Source organism: Geotrypetes seraphini, chromosome 13 (genome assembly GCF_902459505.1).
Source record: "Geotrypetes seraphini chromosome 13, aGeoSer1.1, whole genome shotgun sequence".
NCBI lineage: Eukaryota > Metazoa > Chordata > Amphibia > Gymnophiona > Dermophiidae > Geotrypetes > Geotrypetes seraphini.
The window spans coordinates 77,936,648-77,961,755 of NC_047096.1; the positions used below are offsets into that span (position 1 = coordinate 77,936,648).

At 40.6% G+C, this 25,108-nt stretch overlaps 1 protein-coding gene across 14 annotated transcripts in view; it reads left to right on the top strand.

Moving 5' to 3' along the window:
- Positions 1–25,108, top strand: part of SRCIN1 (SRC kinase signaling inhibitor 1) — a 223,107-nt gene that overhangs the window by 187,476 nt on the left and 10,523 nt on the right. For 9 of the 14 annotated variants that reach the window (XM_033918280.1, XM_033918282.1, XM_033918283.1 and 6 more), the window contains one exon: positions 12,956–14,732. The exons of 1 other annotated variant lie outside the window; for it this stretch is intronic. In XM_033918280.1, coding sequence (XP_033774171.1) covers positions 12,956–13,090 — 135 coding nt within the window. In that variant the 3' untranslated portion in view covers positions 13,091–14,732. Of the gene's footprint in view, positions 1–12,839; positions 14,733–25,108 lie in introns of those variants that run through there. 4 more of the 14 variants (XM_033918289.1, XM_033918291.1, XM_033918288.1 and 1 more) reach the window with 3 other exon arrangements.

Sequence of the window (25,108 nt, forward strand, 5' to 3'; positions counted from 1 at the left end):
AATGGGCAGCTCAGCATTTAGCTTGTACTGCTCAACACAGCTTGATGAAAGGGATGGTTAGTTTTTTCAGCAACATAGGATTCATATTTACAAAATAAATAGAATTCCACCAAAACAAAAAGGTTATTTATCTTTCATAAGAATATAAGAAGTGTCTCCGCTGGGGCAGACCTGAGGTCCATCGTGCCCAGCAGTCCGCTCACGCGGCGGCCCAACAGGTCCAAGACCTGTGCAGTTATCCTCTATCTATACCCCCTCTATCCCTTTTTCCAACAGAAAATTGTCCAATCCCTTCTTGAACCCCAATACCATACTCTGTCCTATCACGCCCTCTGGAAGCGCATTCCAGGTGTCCACCACACATTGGGTGAAGAAAAACTTCCTAGCATTTGTTTTGAAGCTGTCCCCTTTCAACTTTTCTGAATGCCCTCTCGTCCTTAAGGTTTTCGAAAGTTTGAAGAATCTGTCCCTCTCCACTTTCTCTATACCCTTCATGATCTTGTAGGTCTCAATCATATCCCCTCTAAGTATCCTCTTTTCCAGGGAAAAGAGCCCAAGTATCTCTAATCTCTCAGCATATGAAAGGTTTTCCATATCTTTTATCAGACGTGTCGCTCTCCTTTGCACCCTCTCGAGTATCGCCATATCCTTCCAATCAGTTTTTATTTTACATAAATAGATGGTCAGATAAACAAGTGGAGCATAGTATTATAGTTTGTAAAACAATGTAGCTTTAACAAATAAGAGATATCCACTCTCAAATATCTGATCAAAAAGATTGTAAATTAGAACATGAAGAAAAATCATATGTTCTTGTGTACAGATATGGACATAATATGACTAACCCACCTTTTACTGAGCTGCGATAGAATTTTCTACCACAGTCCAGAGCGCTAAATGCTCCAATGCTGCTTTGAAGCTCTAAAGATGTTAGTCACCCTGAACACTTATAGGACAGAACATTCAGAAGAAGATATGTACAAAAGTATGTCATCTACATATGCAGATAATTTCACTGCTATGCTTTTCCCTTTGATATTTTCAGAGGAACAGATATGTATGCATGTAATTTTGTAAACTGCATAGTATTTATGCGGTATATAAATTTTTAAATAAATAAATTATAAATAAATAATAAATAATGGATAAAAAGTAATGGTGATGGGGGGAACCCTGACAGTACCTCTTGAGGTTGGGAAGGGTTGAGATAGAAGGTCACATGTCAATCACACAAAGGCACCCAATAGAGAATCGCACTTTCACGAAGGATAGGCGCCTGAAATGTAGGCTAGGACTTTCCAGTTCTGGCACTTATTATTTAGACAATGGTGCGGGGGGGGTTTCTGTTTTAACATTTGTTAATTAACTTAGGTGCTTTAGGGTGCCATTTCTAGAATTTCCTCCATACACATTCAATAGGATTTGAATATAGAACTTGAACCATATCAATAATAAATCGCAAAGGTGAAACCAGTGAAGTACTGAAAATAAGAGTGTCCATTTGTTGTAGTCAAATGCTTTTTCAGCATCTAGGGAAATCATAAAGCTCATTCCCTCATATGCTGAGCTGCTTATATGACTGATATTCTCAGAAGAGCCTACCTTATATGAAACCAGGTTATGAAGGAGAAATCAATTTTGTTAAAGTTTTTAGAGAGATGATCTGCAGGAATCTTGGTATATATCTTGCAGTCATGATCTAAAATAGAGAGATGTCTGTGATTTTTAACCAAAGCTGGATCTCATCCAGGTTTTCTTAATACAACAATAGCTAGATCATACGTGTAACCATAGTTACTAACCAATTAACAGTGCTTGCTTGAACCTTTGTGAGCACCAAAGTGAAACTTATAAAATCACATTTGCATGTTGCATCCCTAGAAAGTGATAAAAAAACTTATATTTGTGCAAAAGGGCTAGAGTGTTCACAAAAAGAAATAGTGTTTCACTGAATTTGAAATCAAAACATTGTTACTCTCCTCCTCTAAATAATATTCTTCATAAGTGACAATATAAAGATGATTCAAATGCAGTACTTATTTTATGTAGCTTCCACAGCCTGTATGAATTAATCTGCAGTCCACAGCTTTTTGGGGCTCATTCTATAAACGGGTGTTCCAATTGTAGGCAGAGGTAGGCGTCCTAACACTGTCTAACAGCCAATTGGGATGCACTTTTTTTTAAAAAACCCGAGGCAGGACATCTACTCTGCAGGCATTTGTCGTGGTCAAGGGAAATGCATCGGGACCCTTAAGCCCAGAAGTGGTCTTGTGTGAGCTTAAGCAGCCCTAGACAATCTCCCTAGGACTGCGACAGATGCCTGAAAAATAGGCTAGCAAATTGCTGGCCTACATTTCAAATAGACATGGCCACTGAGCTGATCATGGCAAGGGAAGCCCCCTGCTACGATCAGCTGAGCGGTTGCAGCAGGGGACCCCCCACAAGACCTGCCAAAATCTGCAGGAGGGATGCCCCCCCCCCCCCAGAAGCAGCCGGGGCTCCCCCTGAAGCAGCCGGGAAGTAGGAATGCCCACTCCCTCCTGCCACCACCACCCTGAACCCCCTTATCCCAGAGCCCCTGATACTCTGCAAACCTTTACCCCCCCCCCCCCGACACCCCCCCAAGGCTGCAGGCCCTCACCCCTAGGTCTACCCCGACACCCCCCACCTCCTGTATCTTGTAGGAAAAAGTCTGGCTAGAAGGATGCTTACATCCTTCAGCAGGCCCGCCACTCCAAAATGGTTGGACTTCCCCTTCCCTGTGCATTATGGGATGCACCGAGGAGGGACCTAACGCCTTAATTGACTCAGATGCCTAATGCTGCTCCCATAGGAGGGGCCTTAGGTATCTGGCCAAACGGAGTCTTAGGTCACTCCCAGTGCATCCCAGGATGCAATGGAAAGGAGGCCTAAGACTCCAATTGGCCCAGGTGCCCCTCCTATGGGAGGGGCCTTAGGCATCTGAGCCAATCAGGGCCTTAGGCTCCTCTCTGGTGCATCCCAGAATGCACCAGGAAGGAGAAGACCTGCCTTTTTGAAGTGGCGGGCTTGTTGGCTGAAGGATCTAGGTTTTCCAGTGTTCCTAGCAGTGATCTCGGCTACAAATCTGGTAAAATTACATCACACAAAATCTTTATTTATCTGGGAGACTTGTAAGTAAAAGTAGCTTATATGAAAACATGAATCATAACTGTAAACCATATCAGAAATTAGACTTAGGCAGGCAATGTTTGCAAATCTCAAACTCCACCAACTCACTTTTCCAAAGCCACAATTAAAAATGTAAATGTATTAAATTATAAGCAACTGCACAAACAAATAGCAAAACTAAATCAACAAAATATGAATTGTAAAATGTATGAATAAAATTGTAAATGGAATATGAGAATGCAATAAGAATACAAAAAGATAAAATAAAAAATAATGTAAATAAAAAATATGTATAAAATGAAAAAATACCCACCAATCCAGCTTCCACAGCATAAAAGATGTTAAAAAAATAAATTATCTGAAAAGTATTTGAAATAATATAAACTAAACATTTCTCAGAAATGAATCAGCAATGAAATATCTCTAACAAGGAATATTCTAGATGAAAACTTAGCTATAAAATTCTATTTCACTGCTGTAGTCAGGGGCTCATGGCTTGGCCAACAGGAATCTTCAGAGACTCTGACCTGGTGGCTCTCAATGGCATGTTATAACCAGTAATGCTTATAAAGTAAACTTTTGTGCTCTTGCAGCTTCAGGGAGCTGCAGGGTGCTTGAATGTCTCTTTAGCTCTGTCCACTGGGCCTTCACTTCCTGGTGTATGAATCGTGTCTAGCAGGCCGTGGAAATAGGTGGCCTTAACCATCATCTGCAGTGATAACCAATGGAGGGGCCTCCTTTTTGCTCTAGTAGGTCAAACTGTACACATTTTGGCAGGACTTCAACCTTCCCATTTTTAGGTCCCAGGAGGTATGTGATTTGGAAATCAAAGTGAGTGAAGAGCGGTGCCTACCATAAGTGTTAAAGATGCAGGGCTTTTAGGGCTAGATTCACTAAGCAAACCAATCGAGTACCGATCGGTTTGTGACTCCTTTGTGATCCGATTTTCCTCCGACCCGATTCACTAACCTCTGTCCCAATCATCCTCTGATCTGTGCATGCAAATGAGGGGGAATGGCATTGAAATGATGGCAGGCAGCGATTCACAAACAAAAATCCTGCGACATTGACTGAATTGGCCGATCACAAACAAGCGACTGCTGGGGACCAGTCTTTCACTGCTTTCCAACTGCTATCTCCTGCTCTGCCTGCTGTCTACCCTGACTTTCCAACTCTCTGCCCCGATTTTCTCCTGCCACCATGCTCTGCCCCGAATCTGCTCTCCTGCTCTTTGCCCCGACTCTTTGCCTTTTTCTCTGCCCCCAAATCTGCTCTCCTACTCCTTGCCCCAACTCTCTTTTCTCCTGCTGCCCTGCCCCAAATCTCCTCTCCTGCTGCCCTGCTCTGCCCGAATCTCCTGCGCGGCTCTCTGCCCCAAGCGCTGCCCTGGCCTTCCTCCGCAGTGCGAGCCTATGGTTTTAACCCATGGGTTTAAAGCAGGTTAAAACCACAGGTTCGCTGGGCTAGTAAAAGTTTTTAAAAAGTTGCGGCTCTTCGATGCATGCGCAGACCATTTACAGATGGTCTGCGCATGCATCGGGATCGCACACTATCGATTCCTGCGGTCGGAAGGGGGGGGCATTCCTCCGATCATCCTCATTTTAATTTTTTTGTTCAGTGAATTGGTTGGGCCTGCACGAATCGGCCATGGATCGGGCACGGAGAGATAGGTTAATGCAGGGGTGTCAAAGTCCCTCCTCGAAGGCCACAATCCAATCGGGTTTTCAGGATTTCTCCAATGAATATGGATGAGATCTATTAGCATACAATGAAAGCAGTGCATGCAAATAGATCTCATGCATATTCATTGGGGAAATCCTGAAAACCTGACTGGATAGCGGCCCTCGAGGAGGGACTTTGACACCCCTGGGTTAGTGAATCTAGCCCAGACATGGGCAACTCCAGTCCTCGAGGGCCGGAATCCAATTGGGTTTTCAGGATTTCCCCAATGAATATGCATGAGATCTATTTGCATGCACTGCTTTCAATGCATATTCATTGGGGAAATCCTGAAAACCAGATTGGATTCCGGCCCTCGAGGACCGAAGTTGCCCATGTCTAGCCCTTAGTGTCTGAAGCTGCTCTAGGTTAGGTTTTCACGATAGGGCTGCTCCCAACCACATTAGACATGTTTCCAACACAGATAGAAGTGTGGAGTTAGGCAAAAGCATTGTTTATCTGTTCAAAGGCCTGTTCCACAGATGGGGGGCTTTTGAAACTTGTCTAGTTTTTTGAGATAAAATCATCAGCGATACCTTGGTCTTAGAGAAATTCTATATGAATCTACAATAGAAATTTACAAATCCAGTGAAGCACTAGATGTCGTGTATGCTCTTTGGGACCTCTTAATGGCATACTGCTTTCACTTGCTGGGCAATCTATCTGTAATCCCTTGGAAAGAAAGCATATGACATAGATACTCTATAAATTTCTGTTTAAAAGAATACTGCTCAGTATTGGTATAGTCTGTTCTTGTAGCAACAGAGCCTTATGTTGCTAATGGGGGATGGTAGAATCTGAATAAATGAGGATGCCCTCAAGGTCCTGTACCAAAAAAAGGTCTAAAACATAAGTATATAAGGAAAGCCATGCTGAAGCAGACCATGGCCTAACAAGCCTAACACCCTGTCTCTGACATTTGCCAATCTGGATAACTAGTATCCAGCAGATTCTAATAACTAGATCTATTTCTCATAGTTCACTTTCAGGGATAAGCAGTAGCACTCCGAAGTCTACTTGACTTCTTTTATGAACCTTTACGCCAGGTAACCTCTTTTGAAACTCACTATTTTAATCACCTTGACCACATCCTCCATCAACTTAAGAACATAAGAATTATCGCTGCTGGGTCAGACCAGTGGTCCATCGTGCCCAGCAGTCCGTTCCCGCAGCGGCCCTTAGGTCAAAGACCATTACCCTAACAGACTAGCCTTACCTGCATATGTTCCAGTTCATCAGGAACTTATCTAACTTTGTCTTAAATCCCTGGAGGGCGTTTTCCCCTATAACAGCCTCCAGAAGAGCGTTCCAGTTTTCCACCACTCTCTGGGTGAAGAAGAACTTCCTTACGTTTGTACGGAATCTATCCCCTTTTAACTTTAGAGAGTGCCCTTTCGTTCTCTCTACCTTGGAGAGGGTGAACAACCTGTCTCTATCTACTAAGTCTATTCCCTTCATTATCTTGAATGTTTCGATCATGTCCCCTCTCAGTCTCCTCTTTTCAAGGGAGAAGAGGCCTAGTTTCTCTAACCTCTCACTGTACGGCAACTCCTCCAGCCCCTTAACCATTTTAGTCGCTCTTCTCTAGACCCTTTCGAGTAGTGCCTGCAGTATTCCAGGTGGGTGCGTACCATAGCCTGGTACAGCGGCATGATAACCTTCTCCAATCTATTCGTGATCCCCTTCTTTATCATTCCTAGCATTCTGTTCACCTTTTTCGCAGCCACCGTGCATTGTGTAGACAGCTTCATCGACTTGTCGACCAGTACTCCCAAGTCTCTTTCCTGGGGGTTCTCTCCGAGTACCGCACCAGACATCCTGTATTCGTGTATAAGATTTTTGTTACCGACATGCATCACCTTACACTTATCCACGTTAAACCTCATTTGCCATGTCGAAGCCCATTTCTCAAGCGTGTTTATATCATGTTGCAGGTCTTTGCAATCCTTCTGCGTCTTCACTCGTATCATCCTCAAATTTAATCACCTCGCTCGTCGTACCAATTTCCAGGTCGTTTATAAATATGTTGAAGAGCATGGGCCCAAGCACCGAACCTGCGGCACTCCACTTGTGACTCTTTTCCAGTCCGAGTATTGTCCATTTACCCCAACTCTCTGTTTCCTATCCGCCAACCAGTTTTTATGCCACGTGAGTATTTCACCCTCAATTCCATGTCTCGCAATTTTTCGAAGTAGTCGTTCATGTGGGACCAGATTCCACAGCTTGATTATGCACTGTGGAGAAAACCATATTGGATTTCTTCCTGCGCCCCTCCAGGCTGCAGGCACCATTGATTAAGAACCTCTGTTTTATCTTATCTCATCTCAGTTGTCTCTTCTCCAAACAGAAGAGCCCTGGTATGTTTAACCTTTCTTCATAAGGTAGGTGTTCTACCTCTTTATCACTTTGTTGCCCTTTTCTAGTTCCTGTATGTTCTTTTTGAGGTAGGGCGACCAGAACTTTACATAATAATTAAGTGGTCATACCATGGACCTATATGGAGGCATGGACCTATACAGAGGCATGACGTTTGAAAATACTGTACTCAAGAAATGCACTCCTGAGCGAATGCCAGCTTTCCCCAAGATTCCCTTCAATAGCTGCTCTGTTTCCTTTTTAAATGTTAGAGCCTATGCCTGGTTCTACCCTGGTTCTACCCTTGTTCTAGCCTGTTCTTTTGGAATAGACTTCTCTTTCCCATAATTTGTACAGCTCCTGCACGCTAAGATTCCAGATCTCTACTTGTATCTTGAGTCTTGTACATGTAAAAGGGAACATTTCTGAGAGTGTTCCCTTTGGTGTTCAAGATTTCACCTTTCCACCTAAAGTCATGAACTTCTCTCCTGCACTTTCTTATAGTTATATAGTAAAAGATGACAGATATAGATGAATGTATATCCAGTCTGTTCAACAATCACACTCATTATCAATTCATGATTAAATCAATAATGAATGTGATATTAAAAACTTGATTATTGTATTTCCTTGGTATTTCTGGAACATAGACCATAGAAGTCTGCCCAGCACTGTCCTTAGCAGAGCATATATTATTTGGTCAAATACAAATAATGAAAAATATTATTCAACTGAATACAAATTCTAAATACAAATAATGGGAATTGAACCTTAACATAACAAATAAAAGAAGCAACATTAAATCAGAGAGCAAGTGTTTATTTCCATAGGATTTAGCACAGTAGAGCTTCGGATTATTCATATTAAAATTGACATTCGGCTGAATACGAATAGTTGTATTCAAGACACTATTCATGTCCTCTGGTTTAACTCACACCTTTTTATCAGTTGAACAAGGTGATCGAGGATGAGCCCAGGACAGAAATGTTGGACATCCTTTGCTGATGTTCATCCTAAGGAAGGTGTGCAGTGCCCAGTCACAACATCCTTAAGATTGTACAGATGTGACAGTGGAAGACCTTCCTCTGTATACATTCTTTATTTACAAGCAAGCCAACCCTATGTATAGAATCCAAAAGGCTCCATTGAGCGTGGACTTTTTTCTGACCTTCATCACCCAGAACGAAGGGGTCACTTCTACATCCCAGCCTCCAGACCCTGGCTCTCATGGCTTAAAAGTCAAGATGTTAGTGGGTAACTCTCCACTTGCATAACGTGTCTCCTGTGTCATCTAGCCTCCCAAAAAAGATTCCACTACGAGGTCAAATAATTTTAAATGCAAAAGATTTGCAAAGGTGGACAAACTGCTCCAGTACTTTTTACATTTATCAGAGTATGGTCTTGCGACTAATTCTGTAAGGGTTCCCTTCCATTTGATTGTTTGTTGCTATTTAAGCCTCCTATCATACCTCCCACAGTGTCATAGGATCTCAGTGTTGTTCTCACTCAGGTGATGAAAACTCCATTTGAGCCCCTTGATACCTGCCATCAGAGGTTTTTGAGCTGGAAGGTTATATTCTTGGTGGCAATCTTTTCAGCCTACAGGGCCAATAAGCTTAACACTCTACTAGTTGATCCATCTTGTAAAAGATTTCATCAGAACAAAGCAGGTCTTCACTTACATCTGAAGTTCATTCCTAAGGTCACATCTGAATTCCATCTCAACCAGTCAATTGTTTTGCCAATATTATTCCTAAACCCTCATGTCTATCCCAACAAAGTGTACTGCATACCTTGAATTGTAAGGGAGCCTTGATCTTCTATTTGGAATGGGTTAAAGCCCATAGACAATTCACCCAGCTTTTTGTTTCTTTTAACCCTAAGAGAATGGGAACAGCTAGCAGACCACATCTCCTTTAGTTATACCCAAGCCAAGCTAACTCTTGAGTGTCGTGTCACAACTCATAATGTCAGAGCCATGACTGTGTCACTAGCTATTTGAGGTCAGTCTCAATAGAGAAGATTTGCAGAGCTACAACATGGTCATCAGTCAACACATCCACATCTTACTATTTAGAACATGTCTCCCAATGTGACAAGTGGTTTGTTCAATCAGTATCTATTCAGTATCTATTCAGAGTCTAGAATCCAACTCCACACCACTAGGCCCATTTTGTTTCTGGTTCAGGTTGATCAAAAAGAAACAAAAAATTATAAATTGCAAATTGCAAATTTAAAAACATGTTCTAGGCCTAGCCTGTTGCAGGTCCCATTTGTTTTTTGTTTTCAGCTGGTAGCTAGGGATTCCCTTATGTGAGAATGTTATGTCCTACTTTTCCTTGAGAAGAGAGAGGTTACTCACCTGTAGCAGGTGAGAGAGAGTGGTGGGATGTGAATTGCAGGAGAGGGGGAGTTTAGCTGATTTAACTTTAAAAGCTCACTTTTGGCACCTAATATTCTTTCACTGGCCCTAAACGTCTCACACTCCTGACTCAACAAGGTCTCACACTCCTGACTCAACATCTACTTCACTCCAGTCTAAAAGATCTCTCACAGCAAAGAAAGTGAGAACCAAGTAATATCCTCTATTCTAGTGTCACAGGAAGTTTAAGAAATAATTCTAACCACGAGAAAACCAATTACCCATAAGTCATACTGTTCTAAATGCTAGTGAGTGCACATCAGTGTGCCTGCAGTCTTGTAACATGTCCTGTACTCATATTTTTGGACTGTGTTCTGCATCCCTCTAATTCCAGTTTAACCACTTCTATATACCTTCAATTGTCTGCAGTTACAGCTTATGACAAAACATTTCTTACCATCTTTTTGTTGCTAGATGCATCTAAAGTCTCCTACACACCAAGGCTGATTTGTCTTCCTCCACCTGCCCCAAATGGGACCTTAACATTAACTTTGCTCAGTTCATCTATCCAGAGAAAACCAAAAAAACTCTGTGGAGTGACGATGTTCTTAAATGGTCTTTATTTGAAAGTGTCAGAGTTCCAAAGGTACACTGAAATCATTCACATAAAATAATTCCATCCACATAAAAGTAAATCATCCACATAAGAGCCTTAAAGGACCTAGTCCGCTAGGGATACAGGACCCAATAGGGTCTGTGTTTCAACAAAAAGTCTTCTTCAGGGGTCCCTGGGGGTCCTATAAAGGTGAGTACGTGAGAAACAATTGTGTGGTGAGCCGGAAGTGAGACACTGCTTGCATTTGCAATAGAAAGGGACTTTTTGTCGAAACGCGTACCGTGTTGGGTCTTGTATCCCTAGCGGACTAGGTCCTTTAATTTTATGTGGATGAAATTATTTTATGTGGATGATTTCAGTGTACCTTTGGAACTTTGACACTTTCAAATAAAGTCCATTTAGGAACATCGTCACTCCACAGAGTCTTTTTTGGGTTTCTCTGGATTTTCTTCTTTGTGGATATTATGGGGTCAATTCCTTTTGGTTTTTGTCAGTTCATATATCCACCATCTGAGCTCATGGCAGAATGAACAATACTCCAGCACTTTTCATGGGAACATAACAACATAACATTTTATTCTTCTATTCCACAAATACCTACAACCAAGTTCTATAGGATTATAAATCAAAGAACAGTGGCCACACTCATGAAATTACATCACATAATATAATACTTACAAACAGAATCATAAGGTAAACCTAGAGAACGAGAATGTTTTAAACTTCCAAAAAATAATATAATTTGAAATAACTCTCAACTGAATCGGCAGAGGTTTCAATTTATTCGCTGCCTAAAAAGCAAAAGACAAGTTACAAAATAATTTTGCTGAACATTGCTCCTTCAATAAAGTAAAATAAAAAAGACTAACATATCTCAAAGTGTGAGATCTCATAACAGGAGGATAAAGCACAATATCAAGCATATACTATGGTGCATATAATTCTATATAATTCTAAACAGAAAACAAAACATATAAAATCCTACCCTCAATCAGAAGCCAACATTATCTACTGTAATACTGAAAGATATGATCTGACCTAGAAAGAAAAAAAAAATAATAAACCTAACTGCAGTATTCTGTACAGTCTGAAGTTTTCTTAAAATCATCTGTGCACAATCTAAATAAATGACATTATAATAATCCAAGGTCATCTTCCTGATAACTGTTACATTGGCCAGGAGAGCTCAAGAACTCCGGGCACTTATACTGTATATTATCCTTACATCAAATTTTTCCACAATCCAATGCTACTATGAACATACCCCACCCTTCTCAATCAGACTTTCATCCTACTCAGTCCCCCCCCCCCATGTTTTCACCTGGAAAAGTCTATGCTTCACACCATGGATTGAACAAGAGCTATGCTTTACTATCTAAATGCCATTCAGTCATTCAAGAACGATTCTCAGTTATATGTTTCCTACAGTCTCAACAATCCAGGCTTATTGGCTCCAAGCAATCCCCCTCTCATTGAATTGTGAACTGTATAGAATTTTGTTTTCTTTTGGCAGGTGAGCCTCCTTATGGCCAAATCACCATCCAAAAACTCCATTCTAATTCAGTAATGGGGGCTTATCTTACCTCTACATCAATTCTTGACATCCTGTAGAATAGCAAAGTGGTCATCTGTCCACACATTCATAAGACACTAGTGCTTGGATGTATCTTCAGGCACAGAGTACATTTTAAGAAATCTTTTTGCATGCTCTCTACTCTTAATATCCCTCTGAGTTGCTTAGCAGCAAAACCAGCAATCCTCTGCTCTGGAACTGCCTAGCAATGTGGTTCAGAGAAAGCAAGATTGTTTACCTAGAATGGATGTTCTTTATAGACATCAGGGGAATGGAATCAGACATCCGGCCCTCCTTCCCCTCCACTATTTCATGAGCTTTGGAGCAGACTGTGGAGACTGATACAGACAGCGTTGCTGTGCATGGTAGGGAATGCCACTGCAGGCTCTCCTGAGCTTTGAGAAGAGAGAAAATCCAGAACTCTATTCCGCTGCTGTCCACAAAGAACTTCCAGTTACAGCTAAGCAGTATTGCTTTCTGTGCTGGGCAAGAGTCATCTGGTAGAGCCCAATAGGCTTAGGCAAACAAGTGGTCACTTAAGACATGTATCAGCCAGTTCTGGCAAGCAAGTTGGATTGGCCAGTCAGACACAGGATGCTTGGCTTGATGGACAATAGATCTGATCCAGCATCGAATTTTGGGATTCTTTTAAGGTCCAGTTTAAATGCTGAAGGTTTACATTTTATGCCACACTTGAAACTTATGACTCTAATGTTATGGTTGGGTGAGTCATTAAAATAATGATTGCATTGTTTATCTTACCTTATTTAAAGGCCGAGGGGCTAGCAAAGTAGCCCTCTCTCAAGGCTTAGGAAAGAACAGGCTTTGAGTTCTGAATCAAATGGCCAGGTGTCTGTTACAGCTGTAATTCTGAGCATCTCTGCTATGCATTTCCCAAATCAGTTAATAATACTATTACTTATTAATGCAATGAAAAGCTTGCCCAGGTTTAACATTTCAATTCTTCATCTTCCCCATCCCACCTGTCTCTTCTCTCTCCTTTTACCTGCCTATGTGTGTCTCTTTCTCAACATACTGTGTATGTATTGTGGACCCTGTTCTAGCTGTTCAACCTCAGGCCTAATTTGTGCTGCTTTTGATCAGCTCTTTGTTTAAAATTGTTTGAAGTTGTCCCCTGCTTCTTTTGCCACCTCCTCCTTGAATCTGCTTTTCTTTTTAGGCTGCTAGAACTTCTAAAGAGGCTAGTGGGGTGAATGAGACTTCTAACTCAGGCACAGAGAAACCTGCTTCTGCTAGAACATCCATCCCTGTATTGACTTCCTTTGGTACAAGGAACTCCTCCATTTCATTCTAAGTCTGCTTGCCTACTTCACATTCAACTGCTAAGGCCTCATTTTCCTCCTCTTGCTCCCCCATTGGATTGACTTTCTGAGAATCCTTCAAAGATTACTTGGGTATCCCATCCAAAATGGCTTATTTGCTTATCCCACTTCCTGCTCAAAATATGGCTAACCAGCCACCTCTGTTTCACATCTTTAAACCTTTTTTTCACCCTGACTTTTAAAAGCACTAGGAAATTGACCTGCCTGTTTCACAGCCTTCAAGCAACATAAATGTCATGTCGTATTATGCAGCAAGACTCCATGAATCTGGTGACAGAAACAGAAAACAATAGAGACTGAGGAAAACTGAAGATACGTCATGAATCCATGGGCCTGACTGTTAGCACTGCTGCTTTTCTTACAGCTATAATTAACCTTCAAGGGACTTGGAACTAGGACTGTATTTCATTCTCTTATAGCCAAGTCTTCATTGCTCATGCTGAGCACCGTGCTTTTTATATATTTTGTTTCTTCTGCTGAAAGTCAAATCTCAGATTTGAGGCTGGGTCAGGTCATGTGAGCAATAAGCACTGTCTGAAATAATCCAAAGACTGGATTCAAATGTGGAAAACAAGGGCAGAAAGGGCCCTTAACACTGAAGGAAGCACAATTGCACAAAGGGACACACTACAAATGAAGAAAAGGATTATGTTAAGTGCTGAGGTTTTTGTTGTTTTTTTTAACCAAACTTTAAGTTTTCCATAAAATTATTTGCTAGTTTTGCACTTTAAAATTATAGTAACACTGAAAGAAAGTGGATGCAACAAAGGACAAGTGGTATAGGAGGATATGTAACCCATGCAGAAAATAATGAGTGAAATCAGCAGATCTGAGAGTGTTTGGGCATAGGATATTTTATACCAAGGCTGACAAGTTTAGTGTAACCTAGAATAATACATATTAAATTGTCTATTATAGTGGTTCTCGACCCTGTACTGTACAAATGAATATGCATGAGACACATTTGCTTGCCTATCTCCTCCATTATATGCAAATCTCTCTCATGCATATTCATTAGGGATATCCTGAAAGCCTAAGTGGCTGGGGGGTCCCTCAGGACAGGGTTGAGAACCACTGGTCTATTTATAAGCAATACATAGAGTTTCCTGCTCATAGGAAAGAGTTAAAATGTTTGGTTACTATTTGACCCTTCAGATTGTCAATGTCTGGGTTTTTCTGAAATTAGCTTGCACCTATAGACGCTTGAATGACGTGGGCAGTAACGTTATCCTCATGATTGGAATTCTCCTGAGGGGTGAGTTCCTGAAGGTGATTCTCTACAGGTTGTCTAAAGTTAGGCATTGGCTTGCTACGTATTAAGCATGAGTTCTGTATCGGTGATTATGCATGTAATTGCCCTTATAGAATACTGGCATTTGTACGCCAACATTTAGGCACAGATACTTACACCATGTCAGTGACTGGTGTAAATGTCTGCGACTAAATGTTACAGTTAAATATATATCTGTCAAAACTCTATAACCTTAGTGTGTTAAGGGCAAATTCTATAAGAAGCGCCCAAAAGTTTAGCGCCAAGTAAAATTGGGTGCTGTTTAGTGAATCACACTGAGCGGCACCTATTTGGGCACCTATTTTGGAGGCGCCCATTAAATAGGCCAGCTCTAGGCACACTTAAAAGTTAGGCACCTAGCTGAGTGCTTAAGAGTAGTGATTCTGTAAGAAAGCACCTAACACATAGCCACGCCCATGCCTAACATGCATAGCACCTATTTTTTTGAAGGCCGCTTAAATTTTTAGAGGCGCCTTGTTACAGAATCGCGTTTTCCTTGATAGGCGCCTATGTTTCAATCAGTGCTGATGAAAAAGCTTAATTGGGTTTGTTATTCAATTTAGATAGACGCCTATCTAGTTGGGCGCCTCCGAAATAGGTGACTACCTTTAAGCACTGGCTACAGAATTTGGGCCTAAGTGTTGGGCAGTTACATGCTACAGAATTTATGTGCTAAAGTTATAGAACATCGACTTAAGTGCAGTTACATACATAACTGCAAATTCGTGCCAATTATCACCAATTATTGGTTTAGTGCCAGTTAACATGTACGTAATTTGTCAAATAAGCTATGCTTATAACTGTAGATAATCTATACTCTTCATGTGCAATTTTGCGCACCAAGGAGTGTAAATTTTATGTACGTTGCCGGGAAAAATCAGTGCTTAGCATTATTCTATAAACCACCTCTGGAGTTAGGCGCAGTTTATAGAATCGCATGTAGCACCCGTCCACACAGCTTACATTTAGGTGCAGACATTTATGCCATTGAAAACCAGGCCTAAACAGCTGCACCTAAGTTGTGGCTGGATCAGGTGTATTTTTTAATAGTGAGCCTAACTTATAGGAATGCCCACGACCCACCCATGCCCCTCCCCAGGAGATGCCCCTTTTGAGATCCGCGCACTAGAATTTATGTGCATCACTTTATAGAATACACTTAAAGTTGTGCATGTAAAGCCTAATTAGTGCCGGTAATTGCTTGTTAATTGCCAGTTATTGGCGCTGATTGGTTTGATAACCAATTAAGTTGCACTCACAGATCTGTAGTGTGCACAGATTTGTGTTTGAAACCTTGGGTGCAGTATAGAATTGGGGGTTAAGTGTAAAATTGTGTGCACAATATTATAGGATAAGATTATAGTGACAAGCAGCATACAGTGCCCTTAAATGTGTAAACGGGCATCGTCTAAGCTTTACATCTACTAACCCCTGTGAGGAGAGAAGTGGCAAGAATAGAGGAACAAGGTGACAGTTGAAATTCCCAAAGGGTTTTAAAGACAATTGGAGGCCTTAAGAGGGACATTTAATATATATATATGAGGAATGTAATCTTTTCATTACATATACAGTGTATATATATATATATTTATATATATATATATATATATATATATATATATATATATTTATTTATTTATATTTATAATGTAATGAAAAGATTACATTCTTCATTAGAATAAATACAGCACATATCTGTTCTGTTGTGGTGGAATCCTGTTCTAACCCTGAACAAAGATAAGCACAGATAATGTGTGTGTGTGTGTATCCATATGTGCGTGCTAATGCATAGCTTATTAAAGAGCGTGAGAAACAGGATGTGATAATATAAAAGATAGAATTGCCTATGGTTTGTTTTTTGGGTTTTTTTCCTTGGTTTTTCATTTTGTAAATCATTTTGTACAGAGATGGGCTTTTATGAAAATGAAGAAAAAAAATCTTGATGCAATGACTTTGGATTGCAAAGCAGATCTTTACATTTAAGTGAAGTGTCTTAACATTTTTATATTGTTTTAAAAGAAGTATACATATATATATATATATATATATATAAAATTTATGTGATATAAGTATATATATATAAACTATTAAAAGATGTTTTCATGTCTCCTATGTGTAGGGATGTGTTTGTATTTGTTGCATTTTTAAATGTGGGGGTATTTAAAGAAAAAGGCAGTCTGTCAAGGTGCCATAACCTGAGGCCTGGACTTGTAGCCTGACCTTTAACCTTATGCCAGGCTCAGCTGCTTTCATAACTTTCTTTGTATTGTAGAAGCCCTCAGGTCTTCCTTTTTCCTATCTTTCATATCACCATATGCATGGGGCAGGGTGGTACAGAAGGGGTGAGGACAGCTCTGAAATATTGTTGTCTGGCAAGTTTGTTTCTTTGTGTAATAGATTGACTGTTGTTGTTTAAATAAGGATCTAGGTAAAAGGATGAGTAGCGAACAAATCCAGCAAAAGATGAACACCCAAAATATAGTAAAGAAGAATCAATACAGTTTAAGTTCAGTTTATCTATTTACTGTTTAAGGAAAAGATATTAGATTGGTGCTCTGTCTCCTACCATCTGGTGGCCAGCAGAATATTTGGGGCTAGTTCTGGCTGACCCCAATCTCAGTCTGTTCTGATGCTTGCTTCTTTTTCCTATAAATTTAGGTTATACAATGGCTATAGAAAGTCTATGCTCTTTGAACATTTTTCATTTTTTGTGTCAATGCAGCAAACTTCCATGCACTTAAATTATTAATAATTTTTCCCAACCATCAACATACATACAAGATAAAGCATATAACCCCACCACTAGCACCTCTAGAAGCAACTACAGCTGTTAGACTGCTGGGATATGTCTCCACTAATTTTGTACATCTAGATTGGTCAATATTAGATCATTCTTTGCAAACAAACGTTTTACAAGATTTCTCAATTTTCTTTGAGTGTTGATGGACTCCAGAACTTGTCAAGGATTGTGTTGAGGTCAGGAATCTGACTGGACCACTCAAGGTAATAAATAAAACTGAAATAGAAGAAAGGAAAATAAGGTGATACCATTTTTATTAGACTAATTAATACATTTTTGGATAAGCTTTGGAAGATTATTTCAAAATATATAAAAGTGAAACATGAAAACATTCTAATGACAGTCTCAAGGGAAAGACAGGGGAAGAGGAGGAGTGAAAAGAGGGAAAGGTAGATGGGTAATCAGAAGATGCCAAAGTAGTAAAATTTTATAGTTTATGGTGTGATAGGAAACCTAGAACCTGTCCTATCTGTGTTTCTTATCACATTATAAAAATACAACCAACACAGGCAGAACAATGTATGTCTAAAGTAGATTTTAGTGACACCAAAACTTGAGGAAAAGGATCTCAAATATCCAAACTATGGGTCAGACCCCGAGTTTTGCTGGAGTCATGAATAATATCATTGATCCAGAAAAACCTCACACTAATCATTATTTTAATAAAACTATACTTTTGATATATATTTTTATGTTTAATTTTCCTTTAAAACTTGGATAGTAAATGAAGAATCAAACTCAAACAGAGGAAACACTTAACTTAAATACCCAACAGAGAATCTGCCGTTTCACATGATTCGTGAATGAAAGCTAGAATGTAGCTTTATTATAGTGATTAAATTGTAGACAGTAAATCTGGATGTTCTATCAGAAGTCCGAACAATAAAGAAACATTATTAACCCCTGATGAAGCCCTGTGTGAAACGGCAGATTCTCTGTTGGGTGTTAAGTTAAGTGTTTCCTCTGAGTTTGATTCTACTTTAACTATCCAAGTTTTAAAGAAAAATTAAACATAAAAATTTATATCAAAAGTATAGTTTTAATAAAGTAATGATTAGCGTGAGGTTTTTCTGGACCAATGATATTATTCATGACTCCAGCAAAACTCAGGGTATGACCCATAGCTCGGGTGTTTGAGGTCCTTCTCCTCACGTTTTGGTGTCACTAAAATCTAGTTTAGACATACATTGTTCTGCCCATGTTGCTTGTATTTTTGAAACATAGAAACATGATGGCAGATAAAGGCCAAATGGCCCATCCAGTCTGCCCATCCACAGCAACCACTATCTTTTCCTTTCTCCAAGAGATCCCATGTGCCTATCCCATGCTTTCTTGAAAATCAGACAGAGTCTCTGTCTCCACCACCTCTACCGAGAGTCTGTTCCATGCATCTACCATCCTTTCTGTAAAAAAAGTATTTCCTTAGATTACTCCTGAGCGTATCACCGCCTAACTTCATCCTATGCCGTCTCATTCCAGAGCTTATTTTCAAATGAAAGAGATTTGACTCATGCACATTTATGCAACATAGATATTTAAATGTCTCTATCTCCCTTCTCCCGCCTTTCTTCCAAAGTATTCAGAATGAGATCTTTAAGTCTGTCCCCATATGCCTTATCACGAACACCACACACCATTTTAGTAGCCTATCTCTGGACCGACTCCATCCTTTTTATATCTTTTTGAAGGTGCAGTCTCCAGAATTGTACACAATATTCTAAATGAGGGGCATCAATACCTTCTTTTTCTTACTGGCCATACCTCTCCCTATGTAACCTAGCAGCCTTCTAGCTTTCACCGTCACCTTTTCAACCTTTTTGGCAATTTTAAGAATCACATATTTGATTGCGAGCAGATTATTCAGCTTCTACAAGTGTGTTATATTTTATGGTTTATAATGTGATAAATCTTATGCTGTTTTGTCACCTTCTGAGTACCCATCCATCTCTCCCTCCATCCCTACTTTTCTCTTGATACTGTCATTGGAATGTTTTTTATGTTTCATAAGCACTTAAGCAATGCCTCTGCTGGATCAGACCAGAGGTCCATCACGCCCAGCAGTCCGCTCACGCGGCGGCCCATCAGGTCTAGAACCTGTATAGTAATCCTGTATCTATATCCCTCTATCCCCTTTTCCTTCAGGAAATCATCTAATCCTTTCTTGAACCCCAATACCGTACTCTGACCTATCACACCCTCCGGAAGCGCATTCCAGGTATCCACCACCCTTTTGCATATATTGATGGTATCTTATACTCATACCTAATCTGAAAATTCTGTCTTTGAAAGATTGTATGGTATTGCCTTATTTTCCTTCTTTTTTTTTTTTGTTCTGTTTTATTAAAGTGGGCTAACACAGCAACCACACTTCTTGGACCTTTTTATTTCTTAGGCATTCTACTGTACTATTAGCTTTTTTTGCTTTGGGTTATTATGAAGAAAAATGAACTTTTTGGGGGAAGCAGATTTTCTTCAAGAATTTTTCTGTACATTTCTCCATTTGTTGTCCTTTCGGTCCTAACACTGCAAATGAGACATACCCCCCTTAGCTTGATGCTGCAACCCCCATGTTTCACAGTAGGGACGGGGTTCTCTGGACAATGTTCTGTGTTGGGTTTGGCCCAAACAAGTCAGAAAGTTCTTCTTTTTTTTTTTTTTCCCCACCACCAAACCATGAGACTTTTGCCATTTGGCCAGGGCCAGCCCAAGGGTATGAGATGCCTTAGATGAACTTTTAATCTTGTGTCCATCTCCTCCCAAGAGCATCTCAAGACCTTACAATAACCCCTCCCCTGTAGATCAGCATCCCCCTTCTCCTTTCTCTTCCTACATCCTTCCAGTTTTTCCAGTATCGCTTCTTCTAACTGCCCACCTTCAAGTTTCTAGTGTCTCCTCTTCCTCTCTGTTCCCTCAAGGTTGCTAGCATATTTTTACTTTGCTAGCCCCACCTTGTGTACAGAACCCCCCACCCCTTTTTATGAACTGCTGCTGAGATCCCTCTGCTTCCTCCTGCACTGGTTCTGAGATTTAAAAAATAAAACAAAATAGAGCCCTGCATGAGACCTGGAGGTACAGGCCTACACTGTAGCACTGCAATGTCTTGCCTCCCTCTGATAAGAAATCTGGCTCAGGGCAGTGTTTCAGTCCAGGCATGTGCTTATTTCAACAGAGCTTCTCTGAGCCAGAACAAGGGAAGTGGGGATGTGGCAGTGGCAGCCAAACAAGAGGAAGGCTGTTGTGCATGTTGGAGCCGTGTATGCTGCCGCCACCCCCCCCCCCCCAATTCTGTCACTCAAGGCAGAGAGCTTAGGGCTGGCCCTGCACATGACCACAGTATCTCCTGATTGTTCCTCTACATTCAAATGAGATTCAGGGTGGGTTTTTTGAGTAAGAACTTCTTCTTTCAACCCTAAAATATAGGTCAGATTGAGGAGTGCTTGGATATTGTTGACACAAGCAAAAAATGATCAGTCTGTAATTTTTTTCAAAGCTGTCTCCCTGTTCAGTTTTCTCCCTCCACTTTTTAATCATCCTGATTGAGGGATGTTCAAGGTCTTTGCAATATTTTTATCCAGTCCTTAGTCTTTGCCTGTTTACAACTTTGTCTAAGAGTTCTTTGCTTCTTGATGCTTGTGGTTGGTTCTTTGCGTAAGAAATGTGCTATCCAGCAGAAGGAACTATTAGGAACTGCTGAATGTATCTTGTCATCATCTGAATCAATATAGTTTAGCAGAAGCAGAACCAGTCCAGGTTTCAATCCCCCCCACCCCTTGGGATCTAACACTTCTCCTTCCTGGCAGCTGCTCTTTCACTCTTTGGGCTGCCGGCAGTGTGAGTGAGGTAAATACATTGCCTTCAGCGGCCCAGAAACTTTCCCTTTGCTACTGCTTCCTGTCCCCATGTAGGCAGGAAGCAATAGCAGAGGGAAACCTTCCAAGCCACCAAGGGCAGCATGTTTACCTCACTCACATTGCCAGTGGCCCAAAGAATGTAAGAGCAGCTGATGGGAAGAAGAAAGGTGAGGAACTACCAGATCCCATGGAGAGGGGGATCGCAAGGGGGTGGTTCCTAGAGAGATGCTGAACCATGGGACGGGAGAAGAAAAAAAGAAAAAGATGCCAGACTTCCAGAGGAGGAAAGGGAAGGGGAGGACAGAGATGTCAGACCATGATAGGAAGGAGGAGGAGGAGGGAAGGGAAGGAGAGAAGAGGAGGTGGTACCAGACCACAAGAAGGGAGAAAGGGAAGGAGAGAAATGTGTCAGACTATTGGAGAGGGAGGGAAGGAGAGAGAGATGCCAGACCAGGGAAAGGAAGGAGGAGAGAGAGAGAGAGATTCCAGACTAAGGTAGGGAAGAAGGGAATGAGAAGAGAGGGGAGAGATTACCAGACTACAAGAAGGGGGAATGGGAAGGAGAGATATGTCAGACTACTGGAGAAGAAGGGAAGGAGAGAGAGAGATGCCAGACTCTGGAGGGAAAGAGGAGGAAAGGAGAGGAATACCGGACCACAGGAAGGGGGAGGGAAGGAGAGAGAGAGAGAGAAGCCAAACCAGGGAAGGGAATGAGGAGAGAGAGATTCCAGACTAAGGTAGGGGAGAAGGAGAAAAGGAGGACAGATAAATGCTAGACTACAAAGAGGGATGTAGGAAGGGAAAGAGATGCCAGTCTGTGAGAAGGAGAGAAGAAAGATTTCAGACCACCAGAGAAGGGAGAGAGAGGGTGGAGAGGGAGGAGATGGTGCACAGGGATGAGAGGGGTAGGGAAGAGAGATGGAAAAATGCTGTTTAAGAAAAGATGAGAATAGGGAAGAAAGAGGGAGGAGATGGTACACATGGATAAAAGGGGAGGGGAAGGGCAGAGACAGGGAAGAGATGATGCATGTGGATAGAAGGAAAGGGAAGAGAAGACATGGAGATTTGAGAAGGAAGCAGAAAAATTGAAAGTTGAACATTAAAAGTTAATACCAAAGATGGATGTAGGGCAGAAAGTGAAGGCGAGAAAAACAACAAATAGAAAAGAAGGCCCTGGAAATAGAGTTAGTACATAGATAGAAGGATAAGAGACTGGGAAAAGATGAATAGAAAAATAAAATCACCAGACACCAAAGGTAGGAAAAATGATTTTATTTTTAATTTAGTGATTGAAATGTGTCGGTTTTGAAAATTTATATCTGCTGTCTATATTTTGCACCATTGAAGAAATGCATTTGTTTCTGTTTCTCTGGTGTTGTACTGCATGCAGTCTGGTATCTTAGGGTTTCATTTGTGTATATTAGGATTTTTAGTTTGTGGTCCTGTATTTGCATAGGGTTTATCTGTGTTCTGCATGTGTGATCAAGGCCAGGTGTTCTGGTAGGAATGAATGTCGAGAAGCATTACTGGCCCAAAGCTGGAACATATTTATTAACATTCCTTCATCCCTTTTGGCCCCAAAACGGTCTTTGCTTAAAAATTAGTGAAGACCACTGCTTTAGAACTACAAAAAAGTGGACACTTATCCAACCAAGTTGTTCCGTGATCTTTATCTACTTCATTTTATGAGGACATATGGACAAATATTGTTTTAGTGCATTTTACTTCTAATGCACCAAAGGTAAACCTTTTGGAATGGGGTAGACTTTCTACATAGCCACTGTATTTAGATGGGATTTATTGAGCAAGAAAAATAGAGTATTTCTACCTGTTCATAAATATGGGACCTTATACAACCAACCAAGCTTTCTCTCATCATGTGCCTTTTGGATAAACCTTTTGTAATTTGGGTGCAGTGGGTTTGGCAACCAATGGGAAAGGGGCCAGTTTCTAATAAAAGATTAGTTTCTTTCAAACCTGAAGTATCTTTAGTGGCTTTGTCTTCCCATAGGTTACACTATTTAATTTGATTTATTATATGTGATCTGCAATTAGACAAGTTCTCAAAGAAAATGGCAAACACTTAAAAACCAAGACCTTTCATTGAAGATAAGAGTAGATTTTATCACACTTTCTTTTCATATCATATAAATCTGTAGTGATGAAAAGGCATTGTTACCAAAAGCAGGGTTTAAGTTACCAGAACTAAACAAAATGAAGGAACTGCCCCTTTCAAAGTTGAAGAGTCAATGATGGGTTTGTGATACGTATGTAGAATAATCAATCAAAGTCAAAGAACTTCCCTAACAGCAATGATGAATTCATCCTTTTCTTATTAGTCTCTATTCTGGGTCTTTTGGAGAATTCACAATACCCAAGTGAATGTTCTCCTAACCCCAATTAATCTGCTATCTCCTATGACTTATAGAAAGGTTATCTTCCACCCCTTAGATGGTTTTAGGCTCATTGGGGATCACACCAAGTTAAATTTAGGTTTGTCTCATAACATGTGGGAAATTATAGATCTGAATGCCCTCAGAAAGCAAGATTCCAGCCACTAAAAGGCAAGAATGGTGCTATCCAGTGGCACTTCTACTCCCTGGTTTTTGTTACTATGCATCATATTAAGATGTCTCAAAAGCACAGTGCAGGCTTTTTACACCTCATTCCATCCCACCATGAGACTGCCAGAAGCACATGGGATTTGTTTTGTAATAATTTGGAATTTAAATGTAGAAGGGAAAGGTTATCAGCCATATTTTGTTCTTGATCACCAAGTTACTTTTGTATATGAAGTGCGTGCCTCATTGTTCATAGCATTGGCTGCTGTGTGTGACCAGCGCTCACTATGGCCTCTGTGCTGTGAAATTCAGCAGTGTGTAAATATTTATGCTCGAGAGTAAATCTCCCAGGGCAAGGGCCAAATATCCCTTGAGCTCAGTCATAACGTATTTACCTAGCAAAGTGAATGAAGAATTTGGTAAAAAGGCCATGGTGTTCACTGAGAACCACCATCATTTTAACGCACATTTAATAAACACCAAAACAATCCCTCCTTGGGTTATGCATGTGTAGGCAGTAGCTGCTGTTGCATGGTATATCTCACACTTTAATCCTGTATCCTGTATGTTGTTTAAAAAAAATGTAAAATTTAAGAAAAAAAATCCTTTAGAAACCATTTGGGGGCTTTAAACTTTGTTAGTCACTTCAGCATGGATTTTATTGTAAACTGTTAATGAATTAAAAACCTGGTCAAATTCCACACAGATGGTTCTGGATTCTGTAAGTTTTGTAAATCTGATGCTTCTTTCTGTAGAATAGTTTGATGTGGAACTATATGGATGCCATGAATATTCTGTGAGATGACAGCTGTTTGTGGGGTGTTCTGTAAAATGATAATTCCAAATAAGAGGGCATTGCTTTTTCTTTTTGTCTTTTTTTCTATCCAAGTGTTTTGGCTTTAATAAATACTTTTTCCTCTAATATATTTTCTTCCTTTGTGTATATCCTTTGATTAATTCTCTGCTTTCACTTTTCACTCATCCACTTTCAAACACGGGACTTTCTCTTTCTTGGCATGCTGGAATTTTTGTAAGTTATAATATGTATTATGAGCTCTGGAGACCATGCAGATTCCATTTTCTCCAGAATCAATATAACTAGACTAGAATATGGAAGAGACGCTGTTCTCCATGGACAACCACACATATGCATGTCATCATCCTTGATGGTGTCAGTTCGGATCTGTCCAGAAGAGCTTAGAAAAGCTTTCTGGGCCTGCTCCGGTGCTCCTTCTCATTCACACATAGTTCCTCTCCCACCCCCATGTTATTCATCTGTCAGAAAGACAGGAGAGGATCTACATTTACTCCTCTTATTACAAAACCACACAATGATAACAGCTCCAACGCTCATAGAAGTCTTATGAGTGTCAGAGTTGTTACTGCCATGCTCAGTACTAAAAACCATGCTATGGTTTTGTAAAAGGGGGGGGGGGGATATTTCTTTATTCAGTTTTCGATACTGTTCTCCCAAGGGAGCTCAGAAC